Raw genomic sequence first — 21797 nt, 5'->3', positions numbered from 1 at the left:
ACAATGTTAAGAAATTGAAATACATTGTATTTGAATTGCTTGCAATTAAATTTCCTTCATTTTCTAAATAACTTGTTTGGATAAAGAAATTAAAATACCATAGATTTCAATTTCTTGTTTGGATAAACAATTAAATTTCTTATGAGATAGAATTTTATCTTAACAATATTTATTTTATGCTTAATTATGTTTTCAATTTATGATAAATTTGGAAATAGGATCGAGGACTTAGATAGGACGGGTTGACCCGACTACCCAGTCGAGCTGGTATCTCTAGGTCGTCAGCACGTCCGACATGTGTGGGTCATTGGGCACGTCCAACTTGTCTTGGTTGTTAGGCCCGTCTGACTCTTCTTAGTCGTTGTACCCGTCTGACCCATCTTGGTCATCGGGCTCGTTCGACCCGTCTTGGTCGTCGGATCCGTGGTCGTTGACCCTATCTGACCTGTATTGATTGTCATGTCGTCTTGGTCTTTGGGCTCATCCAATCCCGTCTTGGGCGTCGGGTCCGACCGACCCGTCTTGGTCGTCGAACCCAACCGACCCGTCTTGTTCGTCGGGCCCGATCGACCAGTCTTGGTCGTTGTTTCGACAGGCCCACCTTGGTCGTTGGGCCCGACCGGTTCGTCTTGGTCGTCGGACACAACCGACCCATCTTGTTCGTCCGACCCGACCAGCTCGTCTTGGTCGTGCGACCCGACCGACCCATCATTATCGTCGGGCCGGCCCGACCTGTCTTTGTCGTTGAGCTCACCCGGCCCATCTTGGTCGTCGGGCTTATCCAACCGGTTTGGGTCGTCGAGCTCACCCGACTCGTTTGTGTCGTCAAACACGCCCGATAAGTGTGGGTCGTCGGGTCTGCCCAGTAACATCCCGACGGAATATTACGAATTTTTAATAAATAAAATAGAAAAGAAAATTAAATACCTTATTTAATATAATACCATTTCCCCTAAAACACGGGAAATTTAAAATTTTAATATACATGTAATAAAAACAAGAGTCCATAATTTATAAAACTGAAATAATATTCAAATGGCTCCCAAAAGGTTACATAATTATCTCAAAACCAAAGTAATAGACATATATACAAAATCTCATGCTATCCCTCGCTCTGAGTCTAAGCATCTCCTGGCCCACTTGTCAAATCATCTACTCCCGGATAACAAGGTATTTGATCATTGCCACACATACAGAAAGGGTGAGCTATGCACAATATATAAAAGATACAAAAAATAATTATAACATTCTTCCCAAAAATAACATGAATAATTATTTCATTGTTTTCAAATTACCCAACCATGATCTCATATTCCTTCATGAGTCATATACATGAACTAGGTCTTGGAACTTTACTATGCTCCCACGAAAGCAACTCATTCGTGGTCCAACCCTATGAGCCTAGCCTGCTCATAGTCCTGCCCTACAAACTCCTCGTCTGTAGTAAATCATCCAAGCATTCTCAGCTTGGACCCTAGTATGCACGCAATCACCATACTATGGACTCCTCACCCAATAGTAGCCGACGGGAACATAACAATTCATTGCCCATCGTGCGTCCGACACATCTAATCACCATACTAAGGACTCCTCGCCCATTACCAGCCGACGGCAACTCAACCAATACCATGCCCATCATGCGTCCAACCATCAAGCACATCCCAGACCCCTATTGGACTTAGTCCTTCAAGCCCAACACCACAAACACATTCAGATAATTTCCTTAGCCTAGGAAACACCAAACAAACAGTACAAACCATGTATAGAATTTTGGCTTCTAGTCCCTTCTCACTTAAGCCATTTGTCGTCGCCCAACCGAGCACATTATTCTCGCCTAAGCTAAATCATCTCGCCTGAGCGAGCATGAAACAGTGGCAGCATCACACCATCTCGCTTAGGCGAGCTCATCTCGCATGAGCGAGTCATACCTTCGTCCAAAATCACACAGAAACCTCACCTGAACGAGAACTAGACGCACACTATATCAGACCACAACAAAACCTCGGTTAGGCGAGCCACACCAAAACCCTTCGCCTAAATGAAAAATCGCGCTCAAACATATAAAGATTTCCTCGCGACCTCGCCTAGGCGAGCCATTCTCGCCTAAGCGAGACTAGGTGTCACTCAAGCTAAACCAGGTCGCCTAAGCGAGTAGCGCGAATCAAAACCAGAAGCGAGGTTCTGCAACTCTCGCCTAGACGAGATAAACTCGCTTGGGCGAGACTTGCAGAGTCCCCTCTCTGTTCACGCACTCAAAGCACCCAACACCAATGCCAAACATCAATCAATCACTTCTAACACAAAGTGATGGCAAGCAACAACAGAATTAGGCTCCTTATTCATTTAGTCTACCCGAAATACAAGACTTAGATGTTCGTAATTACTCAATACCAAAAACCCTCATTCCCATAATATATAATGCATCACATGATTATGCACACAACCTCAACCAAATGAACTTTAAATCGTTACAGATAATACACGAATTACATGACAAGCAGAACCCAATTGAAACAGCATTGGTCCAAAACGATAACACAACTCAGTCAATTTAAACACACAAGGACAGCTCCCCTAACCTGAATTCTTGATTGAAATTGAAAAGGGAATAGGGATTCCTTGGTTCACCAAATTCTTTGCTTCCACCTCTCTCTTCCAACTCAGCCCTTGCACACCCAATTCAGCCTCTCACTCTTCCAATTTTCGCTCTCCTCTCAAGCCAAAACGAAAATAATTGCAGAAACCCTCCTTTCCACCTCAAATTTGCCTTTTATATGTGTCTTATTATTAGGTTAAAGGGCTGAAACGAATCTGCACAACCAATCCAACTAAGTCAAGTTTTATGATACACTCCAATCATTATAAGCTGACAATACCAATTACATACTCATACATATTATTAAAATTAATAATAAAACAACAACACATAATTGGCATACATAGGACTCGTACCCAAGTCCTCTCACACAAACCAAGTACTCTCAACCACTTAAGCTAGTACTTTTCCACATCACATCAAACAATACTTAATGCCATAAAGACTTTTTCCACTCGCATTTATTAAATAATTATTTAATTAATTAATTTCACGGGTCTTACATTACCCCTACCTTTAAAAGTTTTCGTCCTCAAAAATAAGACTTACCAGCAAATAGGTGAGAATAAGACTTCCTCATGAGATCCTCTATCTCCCAAGTCATGTCATAGGTTGCCTCATCCTAGAAAACCTTCACCGTCCGAATCTCCTTCCCTCTGAGTTGTTTGACTTGAGAATCTAGAATTCTCACCGGTCCAACTCCCAACGTCAAATTCTCACGCACTTGGACATCATCCTTCTCCAGCACATGAGTAGGATCCGCCACGTACTTCCTCAGCTGTGATACGTGGAAGACATTGTGCAGGTTAGCCAAGTGAGCTGGCAATGCAATCTTGTACGCCAGTGGTCCGATTCGCCTCGTAATATGGTAAGGACTGATGAATCGAGGAGTGAATTTCCTCGACTTCAACGCCCTCCCAATACCTGTTGTAGGTGTAACTCTGAGAAACACATGGTCACCAGCCTCAAACTCAAGAGGCCTCCTCCTCTTATCTGCGTCGAATTTCTGCTGACTTTGAGTTGCACGCATCTAATCCTGTATTACCCTTACTTTCTTCGTAGTTTGTTGTAGGAATTCTGGACCAAGTACCACAGACTCTCCATCCTGCTGCCAACATAAAGGTTTCCTACACCTTCTGCCATACAAGGCCTCGTAAGGTGCCATTCCAATACTAGAATGGTAGCTGTTATTATAAGTGAACTCCATCAGCGGTAGCATATCACTCCACGTCCCGAGGTGATCAAGAACACATGTTCTCAGTAAGTCCTCCAAAGACTGTATGGTTCTCTCAGACTGGCCATCAGTCTGAGGATGATATGCCGAGCTCATTCTCAACTAAATGCCCAAGGTGTTCCGCAGTGACTGCCAGAATCTCGAGGTGAACCTCAGATCCCTATCTGAGATAATGCTCGTAGGCATACCATGTAACCTGACTATCTCTCTAACATACAACTCCACCAATTTATCTAGGGACATCTTCTGATTGATTGGCAAGAAGTGAGCGCACTTCATCAGTCTATCCATTATTACCCAAATAGAATCATGCCCCCTCACCGACCTTGGCAGGTGTGTAACAAAGTCCATGGAAATGCTGTCCCATTTCCACTGAGGTATTTCAAGAGGCTCCAACGTACCACTTGGCCTCTGATGCTCGATCTTCGCTTTTTGGCATACTAAGAAACATGCTACATAATCTGCCACCTCAGTTTTCATGCCAATCCACCAGAAAGTCGCCTTCAAGTCCTTGTACATCTTAGTCATACCTAGATGTATGCTAAGACGACTCTTATGCCCTTCATCCAAGAGCATCTTCCTCAATACCCGACTGCTGGGTACACACCCTCTCTCTGAAACGCAAGATACCATCTCTGTCCATCTTGAAGTTCTTTCTCTTCTTTGTGCCCAACTCACTAATTATATGTTGCACTTCCTGATCCTTACCCTCTTCCACTCGAACCTCATCCAAGAACTCATTAGTGATCCTCAACATGCTGCACCGTATATGGCCTGCCTCCATATCCAATCCCAGATTCATATATCGCAGCTTCTCGATTAGTTCCAACTCCTTAATCATCATGGTTGGCACATGAGCTCTCTTCCTACTCAGAGTGTCTGCTACGACATTAGCATTACCAGGGTGGTATAACAGCTCAAAGTTGTAATCCTTCAGGTATTCCATCCAGCACCTCTACCTCATATTCAACTCCTTCTGATCAAACATGTATTTTAAACTCTTGTGATCATTGAATGCCTGAAATTGTGCCTCATACAAGTAGTGCCTCCACATTTTGAGAGCAAAAACCACCGCCGCTAATTCCAAGTCATGTGTAGGATAGCTTTTCTCATGTACCTTCAACTGGCGAGAGGCATAAGCAATAGGTCATTTCTCCTGCATCAACACACAACCTAAGCCCTGGTATGAAGCATCTCAATACACTTCAAACGTCTTGGTTGTGTCAGGAATAGCTAGTATCGGTGCAGTGGTCAATCTCTTCTTCATATCCTCAAAATAAACTTTACACTCGTCTGTCCAACAGAAAGGTTGGTCCTTTCTAGTGAGTTGAGTCAATGGACTCACCATCTTGGAAAACCCTTCCACAAACTGCCTGTAATAACCCGCCAGACCCAAGAAGCTTCTCACCTCAGTAACTGTCTGCAGTCTCTCCCACTTCACCACCATTTCAATTTTTGTTGGGTCCACTGCTATTTCCTAGGCTGAGATTACATGCCCAAGAACTGTACCTCATCCAGCCAAACTCACACTTCGACAGCTTCCCATACAGTTTATGCTCTCTGAGAATTCCCAGCACCACTCTGAGATGCTCTGCGTGTTCATCCCGACTCTCAGAGTATATTAGTATGTCATCAATAAACACGACAACAAACTGATCCAGGTACGGTCAGAATATTCTATTTATGTAATCCATGAAAATAGCAAGAGCATTTGTCACCCCAAACGGAATTACTACATACTCGTAATGCCCGTAGTGTGACCTGAACGTCGTCTTCTGCACATCCTCCGGTTTGACTAAGATCTAATGATATCCAAACCTCAAGTCAATCTTAGAGAACATTATGGCTCCCCTTAGTTGATCCAACAGATCGTCTATCCTCGACAGTGGATACTTATTCTCTATGGTCAGCTTATTCAACTGACGGTAATCAACACACAACCTCGAATTGCCGTCCTTTTTCTTTACTAAGAGTACTGGTGCTCCCCAAGGTGATGCGCTTGGCCGATGAACTTCTTCTCAAGCAAGTCTCCTATTTGCTTCTTCAACTCAGCCCACTCCACTGGTGCCATTCTATAGGGTGCCATGGATATTAGGCCAGCTCCAAGGATAAGGTTAATAGTGAAATCTACATCCCTGCTCGGTGGTAACTCTAGTATTTCATCTGGAAACACATACGCATACTCCTCCACTACTGGAATCACACTGATCTTCTTGGCGGTGCTATTCTTCTCTACATGAGCCACTATCATAAAACAGGTGGATTCGGCTTCCACTTCATTTATCGCCCTCTAAGCCGAGATTAGCTCCAATCCCTCATGTTTTGGGAATACCAAATTGCGCCATCCACAATCAATTATAATGTGATTGTTAGATAGCCAGTCCATCCCCAAGATTACATCCAATCCCTCCAAAGGCAAGCACACCAAGTTCACCTTGAATCTGCGACCTGCCACTTCCATTGAACACCCAACGCAGACTAAACTGGTAGCCACTTGACTTGAGGAGGGAGTTGAAACAAGTAACTCACACCCCAAATCGCGTTTCACCAAATTCAATCTCCCCACACACGCATAGGCAATGAAAGAATGTGTCGCTCCAGAATCGAACAACACCAAGACTAACTGACCCAACAATAAACATGGCTCGAGGATGAGATTACCTGATTTAGTTGCCTCTGTGGAGGTCAAAGCAAAGACCCTGCCAGCCGCTCTAGCTCTCTTTGTTGGCGATGTTGTTGGCTTCTTCACACCCAAATTCTTCTTTTCTAGGCAATTGTTGGCGAAGTGTCCCGGTTTGTCGCATATAAAGCACTTGCGACGGTCGCCTGACCCTCCTACTCCACCTGCCAGCTGAGGACAATTCCTCTTCAGATGGGGTCCGCCACACTGGTAGCAAGAGGGACCCTGGGATGCTTGTGGACGGTTATAAGGACTTTTCATCTGCCTAGCTTCAACGACATTTTTCTGATGTCTACTCACAACGGGACCAGGGCCCTTCTCCAGGTGCTCCACACTTTTGGCCTGTTCCACCAAGACTGGAAATCTTTTCTCTCTCTCAAAGGTGTTACCACCCTTTTCAACTCATGTCTGAGTCCTCGCTCAAACTTTAAACATTTCCACTCCTTGGTGATGTCCTGTGAGTAATACCTCGCCAAGTGCCCAAATTTATTGACATACTCCTGCACTGTCATGTCTCCTTGCTGTAATGTAAGGAATTCAACCTCCCTGTCCTGTCTAGCTGTATCTGGAAAGTATTTCTCCAGGAAACGAGTCCTAAAGTTGGCCCAAGTCACCGGCTCTTTCCTAGTCCCCATCTGTTGTTGCATGCTTGCCCACCAATATTCAGCATCCTCATTCAGCATGTAAGGAGCAAACAACAGCTTCTGCTCATCTTCTCAGTTTATCACTTTGAAGATCTTCTCACATTAGCGGAGCCATGCATTCGCTTCATTAGGGGAGACCTTACCAGTGAACTCTGCTGGCTTTTGGCACAAGAAATCCTCCATAGTTGGCACCCTGACTGGTGCAATGGCTGTTCTGGGTTGCGCTGCTACAGGTACCTGCATCGCATCCACCATCCGGTGAATAGCCTCAACGATGTCATCATCACCACTACTCCTTCTCCTCTTGTTGGCAGTCATAGCCTGAATACGCCACATTCAACTGTTAAGAATTCAATTCACTAGTTAAGCAAAACTACTCACTCACTTACAACATTTAATTCAATCACACAACAATCATACGGCAAGCTCACTCCCCAAAAGCCCCAAAATATTTTTAAAATATTTTCAAAACTTTTGCTCTGATACCAATTGTAACATCCCTAAGGAATATTACGAATTTTTATTAAATAAAATAGAAAAGAAAATTAAATACCTCATTTAATATAATACCATTTTCCCTAAAACACGGGAAATTTAAAATTTTAATATACATGTAATAAAAACAAGATTCCATAATTTATAAAACTGTAATAATATTCAAATGGCTCCCAAAAGGTTACATAATTATCTCAAAACCAAAGTAATAGACATATATACAAAATCCCATGCTATCCCTCGCTCCGAGTCTAAGCATCTCCTGGCCCACCTGTCAAATCACCTGCTCCCGGATAACAAGTTATCCAATCATTGCCACACACAGACAGAAAGGGTGAGCTATGCACAATATATAAAAGATACGAAAAATAATTATAACATTCATCCCAAAAATAACATGAATAATTATTTCATTATTTTCAATTTACGCAACCATGATCTTATATTCCTTCATGAGTCATATACATGAACTAGGTCTTGGGACTTTACTGTGCTCCCACGAAACTAACCCCTTCGTTGTCCAACCCTATGAGCCTATCCTGCTCATAGTCCTGCCCTACAGACTCCTCGTCTCTAGTAAATCATCCAAGCCTTCTCAGCTTGGACCCTGGTACGCACGCAATCACCATACTATGGACTCCTCGCCCAATAGTAGTCGACGGGAACATAACAGTTCCTTGCCCATCATGCGTACGACGCATGTAATCACCATCCTAAGGACTCCTCGACCATTAGCAGCCGACAGAAACTCAACCAATACCATGCCCATCATGCGTCCAACCATCAAGCACATCCCAGACCCCTATTGGACTTAATCCTTCAAGCTCAACACCACAAACACATTCAGATAATTTCCTTAGCCTATGAAACACCAAACAAACAGTACAAACCATGTATAGAATTTTGGCTTCTAATCCCTTCTCGCTTAAGCCATGTGTCATCGCCCAAGCGAGCACATTATTCTCGCCTAAGCTGAATCATCTCGCCTGAACGAGCATGAAACAGTGGCAACATCACACCATCTCGCTTAGGCGAGCTCATCTCGCCTGAGCGAGTCATACCTTCGTCCAAAATCATAGAGAAACCTCGCCTGAATCAGAATCTATCGCTCAAACACCAAAACCCTTCGCCTAAACAAAAAATCGCGCTCAAATAGATACAGATTTCCTCGCGACCTCACCTAGGCAAGCCATTCTCGCCTAAGCGAGACTAGGTGTCGCTCAAGCTGAACCAGGAGCGCGAATCAAAACCAGAAGCGAGGTTCTGCAACTTTCGCCTAGAGGAGATAAACTCGCTTGGGCGAGACTTGCAGAGTCCCCTCTCTGTTCACGCACTCAAAGCACCCAACATCAATGCCAAACATCAATCAATCACTTCTAACATAAAGTGATGGCAAGCAACAATAGAATTAGGCTCCCTATTCATTTAGTCTACCCGAAATACAAGACTTAGATGTCCATAATTACTCAATACCAAAAACCCTCATTCCCATAATATATAATGCATCACATGATTATGCACACAACCTCAACCAATTAAACTTTCAATCGTTACAGATAATACACAAATTACATGAAAAGCAGAACCCAATTAAAACAGCATTGGTCCAAAACCATAACACAACTCAATCAATTTAAACACACAAGGACAACTCCCATAACCTGAATTCTTGATTGAAATTGAAAAGGGAATAGGGATTCCTTGGTTCACCAAATTCTTTGCTTCCACCTCTCTCTCCCAACTCAGCGCTTGCACACCCAATTCAGCCTCTCACTCTTCCAATTTTCGCTCTCCTCTCAAGCCAAAACGAAAATAATTGTAGAAACCCTCCTTTCCACCTCAAATTTACTTTTTATATGTGTCTTATGATTGGGTTAAAGGGCTGAAACGAATTTAGGCTTTTTGGTGTGGTTAAGTCTCATTTAATTATCACTATAGGATGATTTCCAGCCCCTCTTAGCTTCCCCTTCTAGGTTTTCTTTTGCCCTCTCATATTCCCTCCAAAACTACACTTAAAAAAAATAAAGTTCCAATTTCATTCCCAACCAAGTTTGAACCCACAACCCATCAATTATCATATAAAATGCATAACCAATCCAATCAAGTCAAGTTTTGTGATACACTCCAATCTTATAAGCTTACAATACCAATTCCATACTCATACATATTATTAAAATTAATAATAAAACAACAACACATAATTAGCATACATAGGACTCGAACCCAAGTCCTCTCACACAAACCAAGTACTCTCAACTACTTGAGCTAGTACTTTTTCACATCACATCAAACAATACTTAATGCCATAAAGGCTCTTTCCACTTGCATTTGTTAATTAATTAATTTCACGGGTCTTACATGCCCAACTTGTGTGGGTCGTTGGACCTTCCTGACCCGTTTGTGTCGTTGGCCCTACCCGATCTGCCTGGGTCATCGGGTCATTCCGATCCGTATTGGTCGTCTAGTCCACCTAGCTTGTCTGGCTCATCGTGTCGTCGGCTCGACTCATCGAGCCAACCTATGGACTGGGACAAATTGACAATTCTATTAGAGATGTCTAGAGTTTGAGGTTGAGTGAGAAGAATTTCAAATTCCACCTATTTTGATGGTATTTGAATTTCTACTAATTTAACTAATTGAAATACTTCAAAAAAATGCTTGCATTTTAAATTCTTTTCAATTTCTCTATCCAAACAAAGAATTTCATCACAAAGAAATCTAAATTCTTCAAAAAAATGAATTACTTCATTAAAATGCTCCATCCAAACACACAATGAGGGAAATACATGTGGCATTTCTAGTGTTTCCAGTTGATCTATCACTCAGTAAAACATTAAATGTTAGAAAACATGATATTGTATATTCAAGGTCAATTTAGTAGTAGATGTTTCTTAAAATAGACTTACATATCTACTATGTTTTCAAATAATAGGGAGGATTTCTATGCAAAGAGGAAAACCATATAGCAATACTCTTTGGTACTGATATAACTAATAACTGCCAAGAACGACTGGATTGAAAATTAGTTAAAAGATATTTAAAATGCAAAAAATATATGTTATGGAATAAAAAGTAAGGATACACTTACTTATCTATATATAGAGTAAGGTAAATTTCTTTCTTTCATTGCATTATGGAATTTGTAATGTACTATTTTTTTTTTTTTGGGTTTCCTATAATTCGTTGGGGGTCATGAAATGAAGGTCTATAAACCCATATGTGTCATCCTTTCCCATTTCTAAACATAAACAATGTAAGTACTCAAATTTGATATTGATGACACTTATTTAATAGGGTTAAGTATGTTTTTAGTCCCTGAACTTTGACCCAAAATTGGAATTCGTCCCTGTCCGAAACTTCAATATATTTTGGTCCCTAAACTTTAAAAATGAATGAATATAGTCCTTTTAACTCAATTACGTTAACTCTTTTTGAAGTGTCGAACATATTTCTCGGTAGATATTGAACCAAGAATGTGTCAAACAGTGTAAAAAAACTCCAATACTAATATGAAAAATGTTCGACACGTCAAAAAAAGTTAACATAATTGGGTTAAAAGGACTATATTCATTCATTTCTAAAGTGTAGGGACCAAAATATATTGAAGTTTTAGACAGGGACGAATTCCAATTTTGAGTCAAAGTTCGGGGACTAAAAACATACTTAACCCTATTTAATATCTAAAAAGGTAACGAAGACAAATGATTTTAAAATTTAACTTACATCATCCATAATTGCAAAACAAATATATTTAACTCTTCATATTGATGTTCTTAACTGTGTGAATTAATTGATTACATATTTGTGGGTATTTGATAATCTAGATTTTTACCATTATCTTGGCTATCTTTTGCTAACAAAATCAACTCCTCTTGAGCTCTTAACCCACTTAATCCTCATTTTTACTTTGTTTTTGTGAATAAATACAAAATGGGTTACATAGATCTAATTATACCATTAATCCTCATTTTTTGTGTCCAATTTAATGATAGGAAGCTTTTGTCTCAAGCCAAAGAAGTTGTCAACCAAAGAAGAAAGAAGAAAAAAAAGGCAAAATTGAAGATATGAACATAGCAGTTCAAGGCTGAGCGCCATTCTTCTCGCATTTTTCAGTGCTGAGCGCGAGCATCAACATTAAGCACCAATTGATTCGCATTTATGGACACTCAATGCCAACGCTAAGCCCCATTTGGTTCACATTTTTGGGCGTTGAGCACCATCAGCCAGCGCGGAGCGTTGATAAGCTTGCATTTTTTGAATGTTGAATGGTGCGGGGACAACGTTGAGCGACACCTGTGCTGATGTAGCAAAATTAAACCTATTTCTTCTAGATTCTTGAGGGGAAATCATCTTTGGCAGTGTGGAGGCACGAAAAACTCATTTTGGAGAGCTTGGAGGTGTGCTAGGGCTTTTGGAAATGGCTCCATCTTCCTCTTTGTATCTTCTTTCTCTTTCATTTCTTCCATTTGTAAGATTGAGATCTTCATGACAATGGAGAGCTAAACCCATTTTTGTTGGGATCAGATGTACCCATGAAACTTTTGTGTAAATGCAAATGCTTTGATTATATATATGCATCTTTCATTAATTGATAGTCTTCTTGTTTCTTCACTTAATGCTCGCATTGATTTGACCATCCATTGCATGATATTTGGTTCATTGGGTATGGAAATATCTTTTGAAACCTTGAATTGGAACAAGAAAACCCAATGAAGCTTGTATCTAGGAATGAGACTTGACTCATTGGTTGTCTTAAACCCTAGTGCATAATGTGGATTTGCTTATTAAGAGTTCACCGGATTAACTCTTAATAAGGAAATTTAGGCTCATTCCACTAAGGAATTAGGGTTTGAGTAGATTTATGGGTTGACATTAGCATATTAATGTAGAGGATGTAAAATTGTAGTTGCATGAGAGCATAGTTGGTGAATTCTAACCTCGACAATATCAATTCATATCATTTATAATCTTTTTCATTCACTAAGTGCCTTTAACTTCCAAAGTTCAATTTTAATCATTTATGCAAAATTTAATTTCTTACATGAAACTCAAAATATGGATTCATTCTTTAGTTTAAATTAGTTATTAATTACACTATCGATTAGTATTACACGAGTCTCTTGGGAAATGACATTTCGATCTTACCGGTTACTGCTTGCATGACCTGGTACGCTTGTCGGAGTCTTAACAATATATGAATAGAACAACCTATATTAGAATAGAACAACCAATTGATTGAGCATCTAAACATGGAGATCCTCATTGGGCTTCTAGACATAGAGTTCCTTATGGTCATTCTTAACATCCGAACTTAGTGATTAATGTGATTTAATAAGAAAAGGTCTAATTGGGTTCTTATTAACAAGTTTAGATTTGTCTCTAAGACATTAGGAATTGTTACATAGGGGTGTGAATACTAAAGCAGCAATTTGAGGTATATTGTTTAACATTTTTCATATTGATTTGATGCATGAAATCTAACCCAATGAAATCTGTAACACATTTGTTAATTTCATCATTTAAATCCTTTCCATAATTTAGAATTTATCTTTTAAAATCCTTTTAGGAAGCTTGGTATAGTGATAAGTGCCCCTGACCATGAACACTATTAAGGGATGCCCATATCTGGTTAAGAGAACTACTAATTTAAAAAAAGTATAAAAGTGTATTAGAGGTTAGGTTTATATGGAAGTGAGTACACAAGATATGGAAAGCTAGGACAAAGGCCCAATTGTTGGGGTGAAATTAAGCTTGGAAAACATTTAACACGGTTGGTATCTCTTTTTAAAAGGAGCCGAAAAGGTAAACAAAGGTCGAGTTTTTCGAAAATAGTTGCATAGATGAATGTAAATTTATGTGATGAGGGGACATACTCATTAATCCCAGAACATTGATGAATTTAATATATAATATTTTCAAACTATTTAATCTATCTTATGGAAAACGATTTGATGACTCCCAAATCTTACCACTTTTCTTACCACCTAAGGTGGCAGTGCGTTTTGCATTTAATTTTTTTTTTTCAATTTAGGTTTAAGCAGTATACTGTGTTAGATGCGGGTAGAGAAGAATCTCATTCTCTCCCCCCTCATTTTGTCAAACAGAAGTCTTCTTCCTTGTACTAATTTCTCAATTGCCAATCTTAAACCCCTATTCTCTCACCCTAGAAAATTCCCATTGTGTTACCCTCGTTCTCTCACCCCATTTGTCCTTTTCGAACTCCATTTGTGTGCACCCACCAAGCTTCACAGCAACCCCTTGTTCCTTTGCCATTGTGAACCCCTGAAGCTTCCATTTTGGGAAAAAGTGGCATGCATAATTTTTACAGTTAACTTGTTACCTTAAAGCAATTAAATTGTTACCCACGAACGATTTTTTGCATAAAATAAAATTGACAGATATTGGAAGTGCATGAGAAAACACAATTTCCTCCCTTACTAAATGGGTAGACCCCAACTGTGCACAACAACACCACAACCCATCTAACTTATACTACTAGGTTAAACGTCATTTTTGGAAAAAGTTGCCTATGTGATTTTTAAAGTTAACTTGTTATCTAGAAACAATTAAATTGTTACCCACGAAAGATTTTTTGCATAAAATAAAATTGACAAATATTGGAAATGCATGAGAAAACACAATTTCCCCTTGCTAAATGGGTGGACCCCAACTGTGCATAACAACACCACAACCTATCTCACTTCTACTAAACGAGGTTGAAATTCATTTTCAAAAAAAGTAGTCTGCATGAATTTTAGAGTTAACTTGCTACCCAGGAACAATTAAATTGCTACACATGAAGGATTTTTTGCATAAAATAAAATTGACATATTGGAAGTGCATGACAAAACACAATTTCCTCCCTTACTAAATGGGTAAAACCTAACTATGCACAACAACACCACAACTCATTTGACTTCTACTAAACTAGGTTGAACTTCATTATGGGAAAAAGTAGCCTGCGCGATTTTTAAAGTTAACTTGCTACCTAGGAACAATTAAATTGTTACCCACGAAGGATATTTTGCATAAAATAAAATGACAGATATTTGAAGTGCATGAGAAAACATAATTTCCTCCCTTACTAAATAGGTGGACTTCAATTGTGCACAACAACACAACATCTTATCCAACTTCTACTAAACTATGTTGAACTTGATTATGGGAAAAAGTAGCCTACGTGATTTTTAAAGTTAACTTGCTACCCAGGAATAATTAAATTATTATACCCACGAAAGATTTTTTGCATAAAATAAAATTGACATATTGGAAGTGCATGACAAAACAACATTTCCTCCTTTACTAAATGGGTGGACCCAAGTTGTGCACAACAACACCATAACCCATCCCAGTTCTACTAAACCAGGTTGAACTTAATTTTAGGAAAAGTAGCCTACGTGATTTTTACAGTTAAGTTGCTATGCAAGGGAAATTAAGTTGTTATCCACGCGGGATTTTTCACACAATATAAAATTGATACATTTGGGAAGTGCATGAGAAAACACAATTTTCTCCCTTACCAAATGGGTGGACCCAAGTTGTGCACAACAACACCATAACCCATCTCACTTCTACTAAACTAGGTTGAACTTCATTTTGGGAAAAACTACCATGTGTCATTTTTAAAGTTAACCTGCTACCCAAGAGCAAGTAAATTGTTACCCACGAAGGATTTTTTGCATAAAATAAAATTGACAGATGTTAGAAGTGCATGAGAAAGATTGACCCCAGCTTTGCACACGATAACCAGACCCCATTACATTACTTCATAACTAGGTGTAAGTGCATATGGGGAAAAACATGGCGCAAAGTTTTGTAAAAATAACTTGCAATTTAAAGGCCAATAACTTGTAACTCATGAAAGAGTTTTTGCACATAATAACAGTTCAAAAAATTGGAAAGTGCAGCAAGAAAAATTTCTCTCCTTAAAAAATATATGAAATTAACTTACAATTGTAATTCTACCATCAAAGTAAAAAATGGTTAACAACACAGTGTATTCAAAAGTGCACTTCTTCAAAGTTAACTTTCATTACAAAATCCAATTTTAGAGTGTTTTACAAAAAAAAAAAAAAAAAAACCTATTTATGTTTGAATACATCTAAAACTTGGATGGGTTGTGGTGTTGTTGTGCACAACTAAGGTCCACCCGTTTGGGGCTTGCAAACTCCACACCAATTTCGAACCGTTAAGGTCACGGTTAGTTCAAAGGAGAGGAGAAGAAGGGTTGTCAACGTAAAGTTAGGGAAAATCAAAATAAAACATTTACAAACACAAAAAAAAATTGTGCAAGGCTTTGTGGATGAAAACAAATGGGGTCGGGAAATTTCCGGGTTCGAGAATGGCATTGGAACAATGGGTTGTTGCGAACTTGGTGGGTGCACATGAATGGGATCGAAAAGGACAAATGGGGTGAGAGAACGAAGTAACACATTGGGGATTTTGTAGGGTGAGAGAACAGGAGTTTGACGATGGTAATTGAAAAATCAGTACAAGTAAAAAGACTTATGTTTGACATAATGGGGAAGAGAATGAGATTCTTCCCTGGGCATCTATCACTTTTAAATTTTCTGTAACACAGTGTACAACTTAAATGTAAATTGAAAAAAAAAATTTAGATGCAAAACACACCGCCATGTTATCCCTATCTTATATATACGGAAGATTTCTTAGAAGTTTTAACAGAATTCAATTTTGAAAGACGTATTTGTTATGCACCTCAATTTCCATTAACATTAATTAACTAGTGTACGTCATTTTCCAACATGTTCACTTCAAAGGAAAAATAAATTTCTAAATCAACGTCTCCTAAACTATTTTGAAAAAAAAAAAGAAAAATTACCGTGAATGTTAGTACAACAACATTCATTACAATTTATTGACTTTAACTTGCTTCACAACGAAGCACACTCATATTTGATTGTAATACAAGAAAACAAGAACAGAAAACTAAACTTAAACAGAAAACAGGTAAATACAGAAATTTAGGATAAACATATAGTTTAGTAATTCTCAAGCACTAGCATAGCAGCAATAACACACCTATGGATAAACCTCAATGACAGAATACAAACCTATGGGAGTAATGTTGTAGTTACTGAAGCCAGCAGACAAAATTAGGCTGGCCCACTCTTTCTCATTTCTTTCTTTTCCAGTTAGAATCATCATCATCTGCAAATCAAAGAAAAGCTGCATCTCAGTTAATTCATGGTCTTCCTTCTTATTCTCCATCACCATGTCGATGATAATAACCCTTCCCTTACTTGCTATTGCCTCCTTGCAATTTTTCAGTATTTTCACACATTCCTCGTCCTTCCAGTCATGCAATACCCACTGTTTCATTGTCAAAGTATAAATGACAAGAATCACAAAATCGAAAAGGGAAAATCAATATTGTTTATATCATCCACATTTTTCTTCAAAAATCAGCATATCTTAATTTAGTATACTTCTACGAAACTTTTGTATACTTACCCTCTAGTTCAGTTAGTTTGAAACAGTTGTTCTTTATCTTGAGTTTATAAGTGTGGATCTGAGGCAATACTTTCTGTGTGTTCTGTTTCTTCCAGAAGTTACAAGTTTGTCCTTTTTTCATGGACCCTCCTTTTTCTCCTTTGCTTTTTTATTTCTTATTTTGTTGGTCCTTTAAATTTTTAGAGTAAAATAATGTTTTCATAATTATAAAAAAAAATTCCTTTTACCTGCAACCTCAAAAGGGCTTGTTGATCCACCAGTTATATGAATAACAAAAACCATTAAGTAATCATAAAGAGCATTTTATAGAATGTAATGAATAATATATTTACCTTCAACATAATGGAATCTGCTGCGGGAATGGCTTGAAACATATCTCCTCCAACATATTCTATGTTCTCAGTTCCTTGCAAGTCAGCAACGACATGCGGCAGATCCAATACAGTGCACTTTAGATGTGGGAATGACTCAGCAATAACCTTAGCCATTGTCCCTGTTCCTCCTCCAACATCAACCAATGACTTTGATGCATTCAACACTCCTTCACACTTCTCAATCACTACACTGGACACCCATTTACTGTCACTGGCCATGGCATCGTTGAAAACGTGGTTGAATTTAGGCTTACACCTAAAAAAATCCCAAACTGTCATCCCATTTTCAGTATAAAATGGTGTAGGGTCTTCATTTGTGAACCAAGTAGAGAGTTGATACCATGGATTAATGTAAACTGGATCAACTATGAGTTGTAACAAAGATGTCATGCTGGAGGGATGGTCCTTTAGGAGTAATTTAGATGCATCAGTTAGCACATACAACACTTCACTCTCATTTGGGGTGCCATGGTGTTCAGAGAAGAAACCGGAATGAGTCAAAATTCTCATCAAACGGCTGATAAAGGAAGTCTTGGAAGGGTGGATTGGTAATGAAGCAATGAGTTGTGAGAGTGGCATAGGTTGGCCATAGTTGTGTATGATATCTGCTATGCCCAACTCAGTAGCACACTTAAGAGACAAAGAGTTTATGAATTTGAAAATATGGTTCCAGACATGGGTTTGAGCTCGAAGCAATTGTGAAACATTATCTCCACCCTGGGTTTCCATGAATAATTTGGTAGTTTGTGTGTTATAAAATCTCATATAAGCTCTATATTTATAATGACCAAAAATGATATTTTATATGATAATCTCTCTCATAAAATCTGCATAAATATTTTGATGTTTTCTTGGTACTAATAGTAGCTTAAAAAATGATATTTTTACGACCACCCTTGGTTTTAATAGTTATTAGCTAATTTAGAGGATGGAAAATGGGTTGTGATATCCATTAGTTTACCAAAATTTAACGACTTAATTAAAGTTTTAACATTGACAAGATAAGGTGATCTATTTTGCCACTATAACTTTTCTTATAATTAAATATTATATTGAGGAATAAAATATATAAATAAAAAAATTAATAATAATAATAATGTACATAATTAAATAATGATGATAAGAAAAATCATCAATATTTAAAGAAGTGATGTGGTTCAGAATGACCCTGTTAGATACGCATATGAGAAGGGAAAGCTTGACATAGATAGCTACGAAACACTTAAAAACAAAATAAATGCCTCACATTTATGAATTATAGATATTTATATTTTTTAAAATAAAATCAATATTAATCTTATATGAATGAAATATTTAATTTTATTATTAGAAAAATGAATGCGAATTAAAACATATATTTATTTTAATAAAAAACTAGACTCTAATATATATATATATATATATATATATATATATATATATATATATATATATATATATATATATATATATATATATATATATATATATATATATATATATATATATATATTGTTTTTAATATTTTTTAAACTTTTGTCTGTTTCACAACATATAGCTTGTTAGATTAGGTCAGGGTGAAATGAAATAGGAAGAGTTTTATAGGTGATCATACATTTATTTTCTCGATAATTATGTAATGGAAAAACCATCTAATAATAAAATTTGAAAATCTAATTTTAAGATTTACATTTATTAATATTTGAAAAAAGAAGAAATCTTTAACATGTACTTTTTAAAAAACTCATAAATTTTTTAAAATATTTTTTCTAATATGTTTAGATAAAATTGTAAATCTTCAATAATATACAATTACATAAATTTTCTATTAATCTAAAATATGTCTATTAAATTATGATTGGCAATTTCTAAATTAACTCTTTATCTTTATAATAATTTTTTTCTGTTTTATATATTATTTAATTTAGAACTTTGATTAATCGATCGAAGATCATTTCGCCACCTATTTTTTAAACAAAATTGCATAATGTCTGTCTTTAAAGCAGGCATGTGAAGCAATTATGGACTTTTAGCGGCAAAGGTTATCCTGCAAGAACTGACCATTATCCACTATGCGAGAGTTTCTATGTCTGCATAGATTAATACCTCATACAAGAAATATATGAGTTTTTTTTTTTTTTTAAAGAAACCAATTTTGTATTTGCAATTTAAAGCCTTTTAATACGGATCTCGTTGAAGAATTCGGTTATTATTAACAAAATAAAAAATGTTCAATTTTTTGTTTAATAAGTTTTTTTTTTCAATATTTGATAGATTTGTTTGATGTTTATTTCAATTATTTATTTATTTTGAACTCAGTTTTTATTTTATTTAAAAGAAGAAGAAAAGTTAATGTGACTTTTTTATTAAACTGTGTTAATTATTTGAAAGATGATAATGTTTGAGTGATTTCTTGTATCTTCAATTTTCTATTTCTCTATTTCTACTCACTATATATATGTTTTGTTTAAATATTCTTATGGTCCTGTTTTTAATTAAATCTATATTTTTTTATTCTATTCTAAAACAAAGGTCCTGTCAATGAAACAGATGAAGTGAGAAATAAAAATTATAATGAAGACCAAAATTACTAAGATATGTTCACTTCTTCTATAATATATTATAGTGAAAACACGTATATAATATATATATATATATATATATATATATATATATATTATCATGAAAATAAAATTTAATTTTTATAATTTTATTATGCATATAAATATTTTTTTATGGATAATTTTATAATTAAAATTTTTTAAGTTTAAAAAACGGTCAATTAAAAAAAATTAAATTTAAAAAAAATAGTTATTTAAAAGATTAAATTAATAAAATAATTATTTTAGTTCAAAATTTTTGTATTTAAAAGATAAAATTGAAAAAAAAAACACCAAAAAGAAAAATTTTTATATTTAAAGGTATAGACAATATTATATTAAATAAAACAAAAATTAAATTAAGAATGAAAAATAAAAAATCACATTAAATAAGCATATCGAACATTGAGAAGAAAAAAAAGTATATTAAACATCTAATTTTGCATGCAGTTACGTAACGGGGCATCAATTGTTTCCATATAACAAGGAAAAAAAACTAATGTAGATATTATTTTAATGCAATTATGCCGACAATTCTCGCTTAAACTGAAGGACGCTATGGTGGACATTCAGCGTTTAAGTGCAGGGTACGAAATAGGGTAGGTGACGACAAACGCACCGTCTCAACCGTTTGATTTGTTGGAAGAATCATTTGAAGAAGAATTTATGTTCAACTGATTTGCGCCGTATGAGATATGATTTTTAGATCTAATTCAAGTTTATGTTTCATCCATTAAACTTTACGTAAATGAAAAAAAAATTAATTTTTTTTTTCAAAATTTAAGTTTGATAATATATATATATATATATATATATATATATATATATATATATATATATATATATATATATATAACTATCTGTTTTACTTTATTAATATTTAACATATATTAAGAACTAGAACATTGAGAGTTTTCCAAAAAAAAAAATAACACAAACAAAGACAGCCTCACAACACTCAAATTCTACTCCACAGTTTCGGTGTTTTCTATCACAGGATGGTTTCACTTACATTTCTGTACACAAAATTAAGCGGTCATTGAAAAAAAAACAACTAAACATAAATAACACAAACACATAATAGAGTAAACTAATGTAAAATAGAATTAACCATAATAAAATTAATGTCATGCCCACAAACTTCAAGTTACAATATAATAATATATATATATATATATATATGAATAATAATAAAAATATCATTACAATATTTATACAGTTAAATTTAATCTCAATTTAAAAGGGATGAAATTGTTCCAGTTTAAAAAGAAATCGGGACACATGGTAGCTTTTTTCTAAAAATTGAAAATTAAAAAATCACAAGTTGACACGTGGCATATCAGTTAAGATTGCCAGTACTGCATTAATAGAAATGAACAAATTACATCATATTTTAAAAACTGAGGACCAAATTAATCACTTATATATTGTAATCTGATTTTATCTTTAGCGAATGTGGGATCTCCAACACACCCCCGATCACACCGAGACATATACATCTTGAGTGTGGAGCTAAACATTAATGAATGGTCTAATAGTGACTTGATAGCGGACCCAACAAGCAATAAATTTTTCTATGATAAACTCTAATCATGACTTTGATAGCATGTTAAAAAGTATACTTTAAGCCTAACTCAACCTTACAAAACCTCTCCGGGATAAGATTTAACTCATAACTTTGATACCATATTAAAAAATAGAGTTTTGTAAATTAACTTTAT

The 21797-nt window shown here is 36.4% G+C and overlaps 3 protein-coding genes across 3 annotated transcripts; all 3 read right to left on the bottom strand.

The window, feature by feature from the left end:
• Nucleotides 1–3218: 3218 nt before the first annotated feature.
• On the bottom strand, nt 3219–3626 carry LOC146881838 (uncharacterized). The gene has a single exon (XM_085669362.1). It carries the CDS (start codon nt 3624–3626, stop codon nt 3219–3221), a length of 408 nt encoding a protein of 135 aa, XP_085525488.1.
• A 2494-nt stretch (nt 3627–6120) lies between these two features.
• Nucleotides 6121–7193, bottom strand: LOC114170319 (uncharacterized). The gene is made up of 2 exons (XM_028055802.2): nt 6900–7193; nt 6121–6852 (listed from the first exon to the last, which is right to left on the bottom strand). Exons 1-2 carry the CDS (start codon nt 7191–7193, stop codon nt 6121–6123), a joined length of 1026 nt encoding a protein of 341 aa, XP_027911603.2.
• Nucleotides 7194–16487: 9294 nt separating this feature from the next.
• Nucleotides 16488–18254, bottom strand: LOC114168926 (putative O-methyltransferase 3). Its single transcript, XM_028053905.2, has 2 exons — nt 17456–18254; nt 16488–16982 (listed from the first exon to the last, which is right to left on the bottom strand). Exons 1-2 carry the CDS (start codon nt 18224–18226, stop codon nt 16692–16694), a joined length of 1062 nt encoding a protein of 353 aa, XP_027909706.2. The 5' UTR covers nt 18227–18254; the 3' UTR covers nt 16488–16691.
• Nucleotides 18255–21797: the final 3543 nt, after the last annotated feature.

The sequence above is a fragment of the Vigna unguiculata genome, chromosome 11, assembly GCF_037176805.1.
Source record: "Vigna unguiculata cultivar grain cowpea cultivar isolate G323 ecotype 2 chromosome 11, ASM3717680v1, whole genome shotgun sequence".
Taxonomy (NCBI): domain Eukaryota; kingdom Viridiplantae; phylum Streptophyta; class Magnoliopsida; order Fabales; family Fabaceae; genus Vigna; species Vigna unguiculata.
This window is presented reverse-complemented; position numbering and strand designations above follow the sequence as displayed.

Coding starts and splice junctions, on each gene's coding strand:
- LOC146881838 (XM_085669362.1), bottom strand. CDS start 3,626: ATGCGTGCAACTCAAAGTCAGCAGAAATTCGACGCAGATAAGAGGAGG.
- LOC114170319 (XM_028055802.2), bottom strand. CDS start 7,193: ATGCTGAATGAGGATGCTGAATATTGGTGGGCAAGCATGCAACAACAG. Junction 6,853..6,899: donor GACATGAGTTGAAAAGGGTG/GTAACACCTTTG, acceptor TTGGTGGAACAG/GCCAAAAGTGTGGAGCACCT.
- LOC114168926 (XM_028053905.2), bottom strand. CDS start 18,226: ATGGAAACCCAGGGTGGAGATAATGTTTCACAATTGCTTCGAGCTCAA. Junction 16,983..17,455: donor CAGATTCCATTATGTTGAAG/GTAAATATATTA, acceptor ACAATGAAACAG/TGGGTATTGCATGACTGGAA.